We start from the raw sequence: 12,465 nt of genomic DNA on the forward strand, positions 1-12,465 counted from the left end.
CGGTTTCCCAATCTGTACACAGGGCGGGCAGAGCTATCCTGGGACCATGTCCAGTGCTGACATGCTGTGCTCTCAGGACTCTGCTCTGGGAGGCAGCTGTGTTGAGTTGGAACTCTGGGGTGGTGGCGGGGTGCTGGGGAGGGGCCCTGGCCAGGATATCATGACTCAGCTCCGAGAAGGCAGCCAGCTCCAGGCCTGGGAGTATGTGGGGGCAAGAGGCATCTGGAGCCAGAGATTGAGTCCTCCCTCCGGCAGCTGGGAGAGTACGGGAGTGAGGGCAGCACAGGCTGGATGTAGTAGAGAGCGTGGCCACTGTGGCCTTATCCCAAGCGGGCTGAGATGTAGGTGGGATCTCGCATCACGGGAGCGAGGCAAGAAAGCAGAGTCCGTTGGGCAGGGAGATGGTTATAGGTGAGGTACAAACCTGGGAAGAGGTTGAGGATATGAGGCTCCTACCTGCCCCCCTCAATCCTGTGCCCCACACTTCTATCTGTTGGGAAAGGCTCAGCATTCCACCGTGACGAAATGAATCTCCCCACAAGCCTCAGGATCACACTGAGGCCAGAGAGGGAAGTGGGTGAGGAACTTGGTCCAAAGAGATACAGCTTGATCGCCCGAGCTTGACTCTCTGCTGTGCTGCCTCTAGAAGCAGAGGACCTTCATGTTTTCAAGGTATCTGTGAGCACCCCCCCCACCCCCAAACAAAATAACAGAAATTGACTAAGTTAGGGCCTGGCACAGGCTCTGGCTGTTCTAGAAGTCCAAATGGGTAGGAGAACAGTGCCACTTCCATGGACCATCATTCTGATCCACCCACCTCTGCCACTCCCGCACAAGCTCGGTCACCTCTAGCTGCCCCTCTGTACCCTTCCTCACATCGCCTCACCAATGGTCTGTCCTCCCAGCTGTTCTCATACCCCAAACTCTCTGAAATACCTGTCTGACAACGCTCTTCTGCGGCTCTTCATCCACCATCCCTAGGTACAGTAGTCCCCCCTCGTCTCAGTTTTGCTTTTGCTTTCCATGGTTTGTTACCCCCAGTCTGAAAATATTAAATGGAAAATTCCAGCAATAAACAATTCATAAGTTTTAAATTGTGCACTGTTCTAAATAGCGTGATAAAATCTTGCAAAATCCCCCTCCATCCCACCCAAGACATGAATCACCCCTCTGTCCAGTGTATCTACTACTAGTCCGTTAGTCACTTAGTAGTTGTCTCAGTTATCAGATCTGTTATCAGAGAGAGACCACAGTCACATAACTTTTATTAACAGTATATTGTTATAATTGTTCTGTTTTATTATCAGTTATTGTTGCTAATCTCTTATTGTGCCTAATTTATAAATTAAGCTTTATCATAGATACGTATGTATAGGAAAAGATATAGGATATATAGGGTTCGGTACCATCTAAAGTTTCAAGCATCCACTTGAAGGCTTGGAATGCACCTCCCTCAGATGGCAGGGGGAGGCTACTATAGAGACCCGCTTCTTAGCCTGGCCTTTAAGAACCTTCAAGAGCCTTCATGCCCTGGCCCTGCAGACAGCTCATCATAACTGAGGGAGGGAGGTTGCTGCCCTCCCTGATCCCCAGGGCCCGTGTGAGGCCCCCACACTCGTCACTCACTCTGTGCTCCTCTCCCCAGGAGGCCTCCCCAGGGATACAATGGAAAGAAATGACCTATTTTCTGGAAGTTCAAAATAAAACGAAACATCTGTCTGGATCGGAGCCAGGCTGATAAAGAACGAGCTGATCCCCGCTCCTGCCGCACGCCCCCTCACCCGCCAGAGTGTGAGCACTTGGGGGTAGGGGGCCCTGCAGGCCTAGCTACTTGGAACGATTCGTGGGAAAGCACTCAGTGTGTGCCTCAGGCCGCTGGGGGCCCAGAGGAGGGGACCCGGGTCCCCGCACAGGCTGGGAACCGGCCTGAGAAGGAGGTCAGTGAGGGAGGGAGGCCAGCTGCATGCCCTTGTTCACCCGCCTGTGGAGCAAGCACTTCCTGCCTCCTCAGGCACCTCGCTGGCCTCCCTGCTCGTCCCCACATCACCTTCCAGGCCATATGGCCTGTCAGTGGATTCCCAGACCAGAGTCCTCTGAATCCCATCTGGGCCCCTAACAGCCCCTTCCAAAAAGAACAAGGACTTAAAAGGCCTTGAAAATGACCACAAGAATGATAATAGCTACCTGTGATTTAGTTCATATCGCCCACCGCCTGGGCTAAGCTCTTTATGTGCATGATCTCAGAGCAATCCATGAGGTCAGTGTTGCTTCTCCATTTTGCAGTGAAGAAAGCGAGGCATTGAGAGGTTAAATCATTTGTCTAAGGTCATGGAGCTTGCCAGTGATGGAGCCAGTGCTTAAACCTGGGCAGACTGACCCCAGACCTGAGTAGACTGATCCCAAAGCACACAGGCTCAATACTCAGGTGACAGCTTCTCTAAGGCAGGAGGCAAAGATGACAAGTCTGTGCCTGGCACACAATACAAGCTCAATACATAACTCACCAGCCTTGTTCTTTCACTCTGTTGCCTGACCTCCCCTTTTGGTCCATGCTCTCCTTTCAGCTGGATGAACCTGACTTTCATAGAGCCCTACAGTCTTAGGAGATATTCTCTATTCATATTTCCCCCACCTTCTCTGCAAACAAAAGCTACAATTGCACACCTCCCATGACAGAGATCTCACCACCTCACCAGCGGCCCATCCCATTCTTGGCCAGCTCGGGGTCCTCAGAGGTTAGGCTATTTGAAAACTTTTATTACATTGAGTGTAATCTGTCCCAATGTATCCTCTACTCATTGGTCCTGCTTCTTTCCACCAACCATCCCCCATCCCAGGACATTCTTCTTCTCATTCATTGCTCTGATGCCCCATAATCTGAAAACAAACAAAAGCCCCTCCTAATTTGGAACCAGGCACTCTGCTAAATGAGATGACCTGGGGGGTTTGTTTTATCTTCACCACAATCCTGTGAGGTGGGTATAATCATTATTCTCATTTCACAGAAAAGGAAACTGAGTCTCAGAGAGGTTTGGTAACTTGTCCAAGCTCACACAACTAATAAGCAATGAAGCTGGGATGCAAACTCAAGCCTGTCTGACTCCAAATTTGTATTCTTAACCTCCATGCCAGACTGCTTATCTCCTGCCCAGAAGTAGGTCTGTTCAGAGAAACACTCCCACATGGGTTCACCCTACTGGGGTCCATGCAGAATCCAGGCTCTCAGGGATAGAAGGATCCTCAGAAGTCAGAGTCCTGTCCCTCCCCTCACTGAGGTGCAGAGTGACCAAGGGGCCACCTAGTAATTTGAAAATCAAGCTAGGGTTAGAACTCAAAACCATTCTGCAACTTTGCTGTAGAACCTGAAGGTTGGCACACAGTTTGAGGAGAGAAGTCCTTACAGAGGACAACCTGTGTCTGGTAGGGGCAGTGTCCAAGCAGGGGCTCTGGCCTGCCTGGAGGCCTGTCCCAGGGCCTCTGAGATGGAGAATCCAGGCAGTTGGGCTAGCCGTGTGACCAGCTCTGCCATAGGTCTACTGTGCTCAGGGTCCAGGCCAGCCCCTGATGGGGCCCCAGCACCCCCTTCCACTGTTCACAGAGGGCCTGGGCCTCTGCAGCTACAGAGTTCCAGGCCTCCACCATCCCTCTACTGCCCTGCCTCACACCCCACCCCCCAGAGCCTCATCTCCGGCGGTGCCATGGCAACGAAGAACACCAGGCCCTGGCAGCCAAAGGAGCCCCCGAGAGGGGTCCCGGGCTGAGGCTGGGGAGGTGGGGGTGCAATAGGCGTAGACAAGCAAACCTTCTGTTCCCCAGGCTGCTGCCAGCCCCAGATCAGCCCTGGGCTGGTCCACAAATAGAATGGGTTCTCAGAGCCAAGTGGGCAGGGGCAGGCAGGCCTCAGGCCGTTGGTACTGACCCACCAGCACACGGCCTTCCCCCACCAGGCCAGAGCAGGCGAACCAAGCTGGGGTTGCTAGCTATTAATTGGTGCCAATTACGGAGCATTGAGATTCCCCTCAGAGCCCTCCTGGGCAGCAGAGCAGAAGGGGAGAAAGCTCCCGTGTTTCGTTTCTCTCTCGCTCTCTCATCATCTGCTCCTGCACCCAGTTCTTCAGCCATCCACCTCCTCCCTCAACCCCCGATTGTCCCATATATTATAACTCACCTTCTCTGTGGCTTGGTTTTCCCATTTGTAAGTCAGGGTTCATCAAGGCCTTCAAATGAGTTAATACAAGTAAAATGCTTAGAGCAGGGGCTGGCACACAGCCCTCTGCTAAGTCAGTAGTCACGTTATTATTATTCTTCATTCACTCATGGGAGAGTAAGTCACTCACTCACTCACTCACTTGGCTTGGAGTACACAGCTGAGACCCTGCTAGGCTCGGCTTGTCAGCAAAGGGATGCGTGTGATAAATGAGATGGCGGGAAAGCCCCTCCCCAGAAGGGCTCCTCAGGAAGGGGTGCTGCTATTGTCATTGGTGTTATCATCAGGCTCAGCTGGGGTGGGGGCAGGGTGTCTCCCTCTAGCATATTAAGGGAGATAGAGGCCCACCCAGGACCAGAACCTAAGTCTAATGACCCTCGGTCCACTCTGTCAACGAACTCTTTCCTGTACTTTTGTCTTAATCTCTTAATTTCATTTCCCACAAATGAGGAAACCCACCTAACAATTTTTTGGGATATCTCCAAGTGCCTAATAGGAGATTAGGTTTACAGTAGGTGCTCAATAGATGCTTACACAGCATGAGGGGTCAAACGGTATGTAGGGTCAGCTCTCCTGGTCCTCAGCCCTGGGGCATCCACTGCCCCCTAATAACTCACCAGGCTGGGGAACTGGGATGGATAGGCAATGGTGACCCTTCCCTTCCAGGGAGGTGATGGGACAGGCTGATGAGGGGGCAAAATGGACAAATAAAATCCTGATGCCAGCACATTGTGCCTAATGCCGCCCAGGGCACTAAAAGTGCATAGGATCCCAGCCAGGTCTGGGGCAGCAGTGCCAGCTTGAAGCCACTTAATCCAGGTCCAAGTACCATTTCTTACTCTCTCACAATTGTGTGAGCTCTGAGTTTAATTTCTCTGAGTCTCAGTTTCCCAGAAAATGGCATAAAAAGCCCTTTTCCTTTGCTGCAAAGGTTAGAGATGATGATAAAATGCACCCGACACATAGCAGATGCTCAGTAAATGGTAACTCTTATGATTATGTGATTATTCCAAAGGTGGGGGCGGGTGGCCTTGAGCTAGGCCTTCAGGTTTAGTTGGATCCTCTGGTGGATGGTGCCAAGGAAAGGTATTCCACAGGGGCTCTGTGTGAGCAGTCAGGGAAGCGGGAGATCTCAAGGTGTCTGGGAGAAATGGTAGAGACTTGTTAGTGCTCTAGAAATTAGGGCTCTTCAGCAAATAGGTAGGTGCTGGGCAGGGAAGTGGAGCAGAGGTCACTTTGGGAAAGATTTGGGGTGCTGGGTAAGAATTTGGGCTTGCCTTGAGGCACCAGGAAGCCAATTTCAGGGCACTGATAGTGAAGGTAGGGGCAGTGATAATAGTGCAACTCTAAGCACTTATGCGGTGGGGGGCCTCCACTAAGGAGAGTGACAGGAGCAGGCTGGCATTTTGTGGGAGAGTGTGGATTAGAATGGGGACTGTGGAAGCAGCAAGATCAGTTTTGGGATGAAGCCATCTCAAACCCAGCCTGAACTCCCCGGCAGCCAGCTATACAATTTGTGAAGCCAAGTGCAAAGTGAAAACACAGGGCCCCCTGTTAAAAAATAATTAAGGATTTCAAGCGCAGGGCCCTTCTGAACATGGAGGCCTCTGTGACTGCATGGGTTAAATGTTCATGAAGTCACCCTGGCTCCCTAGACTAAAGGGGAGGCCATCTATCCATCTGTCCATCCATCCGTCCATCTATCCATCCATCCATCCACCAGTATGTTTATCTATCTCTCTGTGCCTGGCAGGGGCTCTCAGAGGCTAAGGACAGAGCATAATGGGACCTCTGGGGTCCCTGGCTCTTCCCTTGTCTGCCCAACTTTACATAAAAGGAAATTATGGCCAGAATGGAGAAGCAACACGACCAAAGGCTCCGTGGTCCATAAAACTACCCAGGAGAGTTCCCATCCCTTAGTGGGATGGCATAGCACCTCTCCAGCCCACCTGTGGCCTCACCTCAGGGAGAGATGGAGCTGAACCCTGGACGACATAGGTGGGTAAAGATGTAGCACACGTGGTGCATACAGGAAAGGCCAGGCCCGTAGGCTGGGTCCCAGGCTCAGTGCCATCGCTGGTGATCTGTACAACCTGAGGTACATCCTCCCCCTCTCTGGGCCGCAATTTCCCACCCACACAATAAGGAAGTTGAACCCAGTGGCCCCCAAAGTCCTTTCGTCTCTGACCTTCGGGAACTGTCTGACCCCCTGACCATGCTGCCCCCACTTCCTAAGGGACAACACTTTCCATCACAGGACGGCGAAGCTGGTCCTTCTGGCAGATGAAAGGTTTTGGGCACCCGAGACATCAAATAGCCCTGATCTGAAGCAAGGAGAAGAGAGGGTATTAATGTAGCTAAAGCGATACACTTTGATTTTCAACCTCCTGCATTATGCTGGGGGCGGGGTGCCCAGAAAGCATCTGAGAACGGGGTGTCCTGGGGCCAGCGGCTTTTGCCTAAGGGCTCTGGGCCTGAAATCTTGGGAGGGGTTTGAGGTGGGCTGCTACCCTGGCAGCAACAGAGTGTGAGTTCCACGCCCCTCCCACTAGAGGAGGGTCTCTGCACCCACTCCCTCACCTCTGGACCACATCTTTCGTCGGTCTACCTTCGACCAAAGCCTTGCTTCCTCTTGAATCAGAGCATATGAGGTTTAAAAAGTCAGCATTGGAAGAGACTTCGAGGATCACAGTATCTACACACACTTCCTGACAGGCACAGCTCCCGACTCTTCTTCCTCAGTATCCCAGGAAAATGGGCACATGGGCTGTGTGGGAACAAGCCCTTGGTGCTTCCTGAGAAACTGGGTGCATTAACAGGCCACTCTAATTGTCAGAAAGTTCCTCCTCGTTATTGCAGGTAAGTTTTCCATTAGTGGTCATCGATCCTGACCGCTTTGTGTAGCATGTAGAAAAAGGGTAAGAAAAAAACCCTTTCGCTGTGAAGTTAAATATGCATGATCCCTGAGTACACAACAGGGCTTGTGCGGCTGCCAATCTGGGCTGGTGTGGCCTGGAATCCTGGAATTGTTTTAGGGCTGGAAGGAGCTCAGAGATGATCTCGTTCAACCTCCCTGTTTTACTAATGGGAAAACTGAGGCCCAGAGACAGACTGACTCACCCACAGGCACACAAGATGGGTTCCAGGGTCTAATGACCACCTCTGGAACTTTGAGGGGACCCCACAGCTGAGGCACATTCTCAGAGCTTATGCTGGATCCCCAGAGGTGGCCCCGGCCCCACCCAGCCTTTCATCAGGGTGCTGGGGTCAGAAACACCCAGGTGCAAGTGTCCGCTCCACCATTTCCTTTCTGTGAGACTTTGGGCAACTGACTTAACCTCTCTGGGCATTTCTTCATCTGTAAAACAGAGACAGTTTATAACTACTGCTGGAGTTTGTTGCGATGATTAAATTAGTTCAGCAAATATTTGAGCGCTTACTGAATGCCAGGCCTGTTCTAAGCGCTGAGGAATACAGCAGTGAACTTTGCAGTAATGGATGTAAAGCACAATGGAAGTGCTGAGAAAGGGCTGGTCCCTGTTATATCATCCCGCATGCACTGCTTTCCAGCTGAGGCGCTACAGCTCTGACCCTGGGGGCGCGGGGGCATGGGGGACTGTGGAAAACAGTGGAAGACGATCTCTCTCCATTCCAAGGGTCCACTGCCTGCAGGGTTCAGAACCATGTGAAAATAAAAAAAATGGGATAGGCAGGGGGCACATTTCAGGGATGTCTGGGGACCCTCTCATTCCTTCCTCCCTCTGTACCACACTCAACAGCCTGTCCTGAGCAAAACGCCCGGGGCATCCTCTTTCAGCCTGAAGGCAGCTGGCCTCAGAGCCAGACTATGTCTAGAGGATGGAAGTGGGCCTTTAGAATACTCATGGTGGCCAGGTCTCTTCCGTGGTCATGGTCCTTTGTGGGATGCAGACCAATTTCACAGCCAAGTCCACCTGTGCAGGAGGCGGGAGAACAGTGGCCCTCTGAGCCAATGGCATTAGTTGCAGCCCAAGAAATGCGGGGACTGTGCTAAGCGTCTTACCTACACTGTTACTTCACGGAGCCCACATCCTACCCTGCCACTCGCAGAATCGGGGACTGACACCCAATAGAAGCAGAGCACTGGCTTAGGGTCACGCAGTCGGCCAGAAGTCAAATTGGGGGTTAATGCACGGCCGACCGATCCCAGACCTGACGTGGTTTACCCATGGTACCCACTGCCTTCCAGATGCTGACACAGTTCTGAAAGATGTGGGGGCCTGAGGTTGGCCACACAGTGGATCTGAGACGAGCCAGGGCAAGAGCCAGGTCTCCTGACTCTGAATCCACGGTGCTTTCCGCTGCCCCACATCTGTGGGCAATTACAAGTCTCGACTCTTCTTCCCACAGAGGAGGCAGGTCTGCCTGAGCACCGCTGAGGGGAGGGTGCTGACCAGGTGGCCTTCTTCTTTACTCAGGACTGACCTGAGCCAGGGCCAGGCAGACCTAGAAGCAAGCAGGTCAGGCCTGGTGCTGAACTTTCTGCTTCAGAAGATGCTGGAGCCAGGCGTAGGCTCTGCAGGACATCTCTCCTCTCTGACCAGGGTTTCCCTGAGTAGCGAGGGGGTTAATTCTTTGGATTCAGGCAGAGCGTGGCCTAAATACCAACTCTGCTAACTGCGTGACCCTAGGAAAGTCACTTAGTTTCTCTGAGCCTCGGTTCTCTTGTCTGCAAAGCAGGGGGAACAAAGACTTGCTGTGGGGTTACAAGGCGCGTGAGGTCCCGTGCTCTGTGCCTGGCACGGGGTCAGCACTCAGTGACGGTGACCGACATGGTCCTCCTGTCCCTGAGCACTGTAGACTCAGGGACCCTCCAGTGTGGAGACAGGAGAGGACCGCATGACTTCAGAAGATCTCACTAGAGACCTCTGTGCACTTTGGGATCGCAGAGACAGAAAGGGGCACTCCTCCCCATTCGACACAGAAAAACACAGTCTGGAAGAACGGGTGATCTTCTGGAAGGAACCCTGAGGGGAGACGGAAGGCCTGGGTTCTGGTCTCACACTTGAAACAGAAGATCTTCAGCGAGTCCCTTCCCCCCTTTCACCAGAACATTTTCTCAGCCCCGCTGCCCACCTGGGGACATTAGGGACAGAATATACGATGGGGAAGCAAACCCGGGGCCCAAATGGTCTCCGATATGCAAACAGAACACAGGAAGAAAGCCAAGCAACAAGGTTCTAGCGAAGGGAATGGCTAGCACTTGAGAGACTGGAAGAACCTGGGGAGGCTGCCTGGAGGAGGTGAGGTAGGGAGGATCCTTGAAGGGAAAGTGGAGGTGCTGAGGAAGGGCACATCCATAGTCAAGCTCTTGCAAATTCTTTCCGGGAATCCTAGGATCTGACCGGAAAGAACGGGAACACAAGTTTGGAGTGACGGGGCAAGGCGCTTACTACTTCCCAGCACTCTGCCACTCGCTAGCTCTGTGGTAGTTTTGTGGCGGCTGTGAGCCTCAGTTTCCCCACATATAAGGTGGGTGTAAAATCAGTCCTGTCCCTGGAGTTGCCGTTGAGCCTTACATGGGAGCAAGCTTACAAAGCTCTCCACACAGCCCTGGCATGCAGGGGCAATCGGCGGCAGCCGGTCAGGAGTCTGGGCTTTCTATAGGCTCTTTCTGTGCGGGATTGTCACAGAAAGAATCACGATCCGATTCATGTTTTAGGATAGAGTGGAGAAGGGGCAGTGTCTGACAGGAGGGAGACAGCCAAGAAGCCTGAGCAGCTGCCGGGGACCAGGGGAAAGGGCCCAGCAGCCGACCCCCCTTCTCCACAGAGGGGCCCCAGATCTGACCAGCCTATTCTCAGACCCCCAGCCCTGGGCCGTGGCCTGCCAAGCCCCAGCCCCCTCGCCTTCGCACTTTCCCAGCCTCTGGGGGTTTGGAAGGACATCTTAGGAATCTGGAAAATTTGCAAATCCATTTAAATCTCCAGAGGTTGCCTGGCGGCAGACTGGCCTAGAGCCAGACAGATTCTTAGGGACAAGGCTTGGGCCCAGGGACAGGGGCTATGGCTCTGAGGGTCCCTGTCCCCTACTAGGTCCCCTTCCCACGTTCCCTGTTTGCCATCTCCCAATTTCCTTCTCACAACCCCCACCGGCACTGCTGTGCTTTGGAGGCCCCCACTCGGCACCCAGAAACCTCTGGGGTTTGTTTGATGAGGGTAGGGGGCAGCCGCGTTGAGGAGGCCGGGGCCACCCTCCCCAGAAGCAGCCCGAGCAGAAGACAGGAAAAAACTAGTTCCTCCAGCCCTGATGTCGCCCATAGACTCCGGCCTCCTCCCATCTGGTTTTGTTAAAAATATTTTCAATTTTTCGACCTACTCGAGAAGGCACAGGCTGGGCCCAGGGGACAGGACAAGGAGTTGGGGTTCCCCCCTCTAAGAGCACTTACCTTGCTGCTAATGCCTTCTGATGTGGGCAAGGTCCCGGGCTCTGGGCTGTCACCCCCTCCAGGAAGTCCTCCTCACTGCCCTCTCCCTTTCTCAGAAAGTCTTTGCTGGCCCGAAATGGGGCAGCAGCTGGGTAGGAGGGTAGAATGGACCGTTGTAAGGCTCCGGGAGTCTCAGGAGAAGGGAGGGAGTTAGGGGATTGCAGTGGTGAGGAGTGGCCTCACACCCAAAGCATCCTTCGGGAGAAGCAGGGTTGCCAGGAGGGGCCGCCCTGGGTCTGGCTGTCTGTGTCTCCGCACAGGCTGCTGCCCGGAGGCGCTGGTCAGAGAGGCCCCAGCTCTCTCCTTGTCCTCCTCCTCTCTCGCTCCAAGTTGCTCACAGAGCGATCCTGGGTCCTAGATGGGGGCGGGTAGGGACTGCGGGCTGCTGGCAGCCCCCAGAGCTCACACCACTGTGGGCTTCCCTGCCCTCTCCTCCCCCCGCCCCCCCCCCACTTTGGGGGAAAGGCTGCAGGGCGGCCTCTGATTGGTCCAGCTGGGAGAAGGCGGTAGGGTGGACGCGTGCGTCTGTTTTCAATTTCAGTTTTTCTTTCCCCCCTTTCTTTCTTTCCCCCCAAGTTTCTTGTTTTTCTTCCTCTGTTCCCTCTGCTTGCTCCCTCCCGTCGCCTGCTCTCTCAGGATGTGAGGGGATGTTTAGAAATTCCACAGCCCACGCCAGCCGCTGAGTCACTTTTATTAAAGAGTGCCCCAGCCCCACTCGCCCGACGCCTGTCTTGGGGGGCAGCCTCCCCTTGCCGTGGCACCTGGGAGCCGTTCTCTTCTCTGTGTCTCAGTTTCTCCATCTGTAAAGGGAGCTCTGATAAGGTATACAGTTGACTCAGTCCACATTCATTCATAGAACAAGCATGTTGAGCACCTACTATGTGCCAGATACTGTGTTGCATGGTGGGGATGCAACAGTGGAGAGGACACAGTCCCTGACCCCAGGGGCACCCAGGCTGGTGGGAGAGACAGACAATGCACAGGTAGGTACTTCGAGGGAGGGCAGGAGTCTGAGAGTATAGAGGGTCACCTAACTGGGGTTGGAAGGAATCAGAGAGGGTTTCTGAGGTGACCTGAAGAGATGGAGAGACTCTCAGAAGAAGAAACCAAGGCCTAGGGGTAAATTGGCACAGAGAGGGAAAGAGACTTTCCCAAGGTCACCTAGCGTACTTCAGATTTTCAGACATATTCCTTTCTATCATCTCAAAGACCCTGGCATCCCAGGAAAGGGTTATTTCCCCGTTGTACAAACGACAAAATACTGAAGCCCAGAGGAGTGAAATGAGCTTCCCAAACTCACACAGCAATGGCAGAACTGGAGCAGAATCAGGTCTCGCGAGTGACACGATGGAACAGACGCAGGTGCTCTGATCCCAGAGGGAGACCCGCGTTGCAGTGTGGACTGACCCTGCTGTCCTGCCTTCTTCCTAGGTCACCCCTTTCCCTGTCTCTCATTCAGTCACCTAACAGGTATTTCCGAGTATCTGTTCTGTTATGTTCTATTTCCATCCTCCTACCCTCCCTCTCCTCCAGGACCCCAACTGGGCCCTCATCGCCTCACTTCTCCCAACATCATTTCCTCAGATCAGAATATGTCTCTAGTCACAGCCTCCTGGCCCTTGGATGCCAAAGGACATCATTTTAAAAGGACTTAGAGGGGTGAGTTACCCCCCCCCGCCCCCACTACTGTACACATGGGAAACCGAGTTCCCGAGAGGGGAGGAAAGGTGTCCCGGGTCACACAGGCTGAGCCTGACTCTCCTCAGGGCTCCTTCCATCTGCCCCCTGTTCC

General features: G+C 53.5%; 1 protein-coding gene across 3 annotated transcripts in view; it reads right to left on the reverse strand.

Moving 5' to 3' along the window:
- The window catches only part of PDGFRB (platelet derived growth factor receptor beta), a 36,828-nt gene extending 25,546 nt beyond the window's left edge, over window positions 1–11,282 (reverse strand). Inside the window, exons 1-2 of one of the 3 annotated variants that reach the window (XM_039836533.1) lie at window positions 10,635–11,282; window positions 937–1,042 (exon numbers count right to left, since the gene is read on the reverse strand). In XM_039836533.1, the coding sequence (XP_039692467.1) occupies window positions 937–975 (39 nt within the window). In that variant the 5' untranslated portion in view covers window positions 976–1,042; window positions 10,635–11,282. Of the gene's footprint in view, window positions 1–936; window positions 1,043–4,168; window positions 4,189–10,634 lie in introns of those variants that run through there. The other 2 variants (XM_039836534.1, XM_039836535.1) reach the window with 2 other exon arrangements.
- Window positions 11,283–12,465: the final 1,183 nt, after the last annotated feature.

Source organism: Pteropus medius, unplaced genomic scaffold (genome assembly GCF_902729225.1).
Source record: "Pteropus medius unplaced genomic scaffold, Ma_sr-lr_union100, whole genome shotgun sequence".
Classification (NCBI taxonomy): Eukaryota; Metazoa; Chordata; class Mammalia; order Chiroptera; family Pteropodidae; genus Pteropus; species Pteropus medius.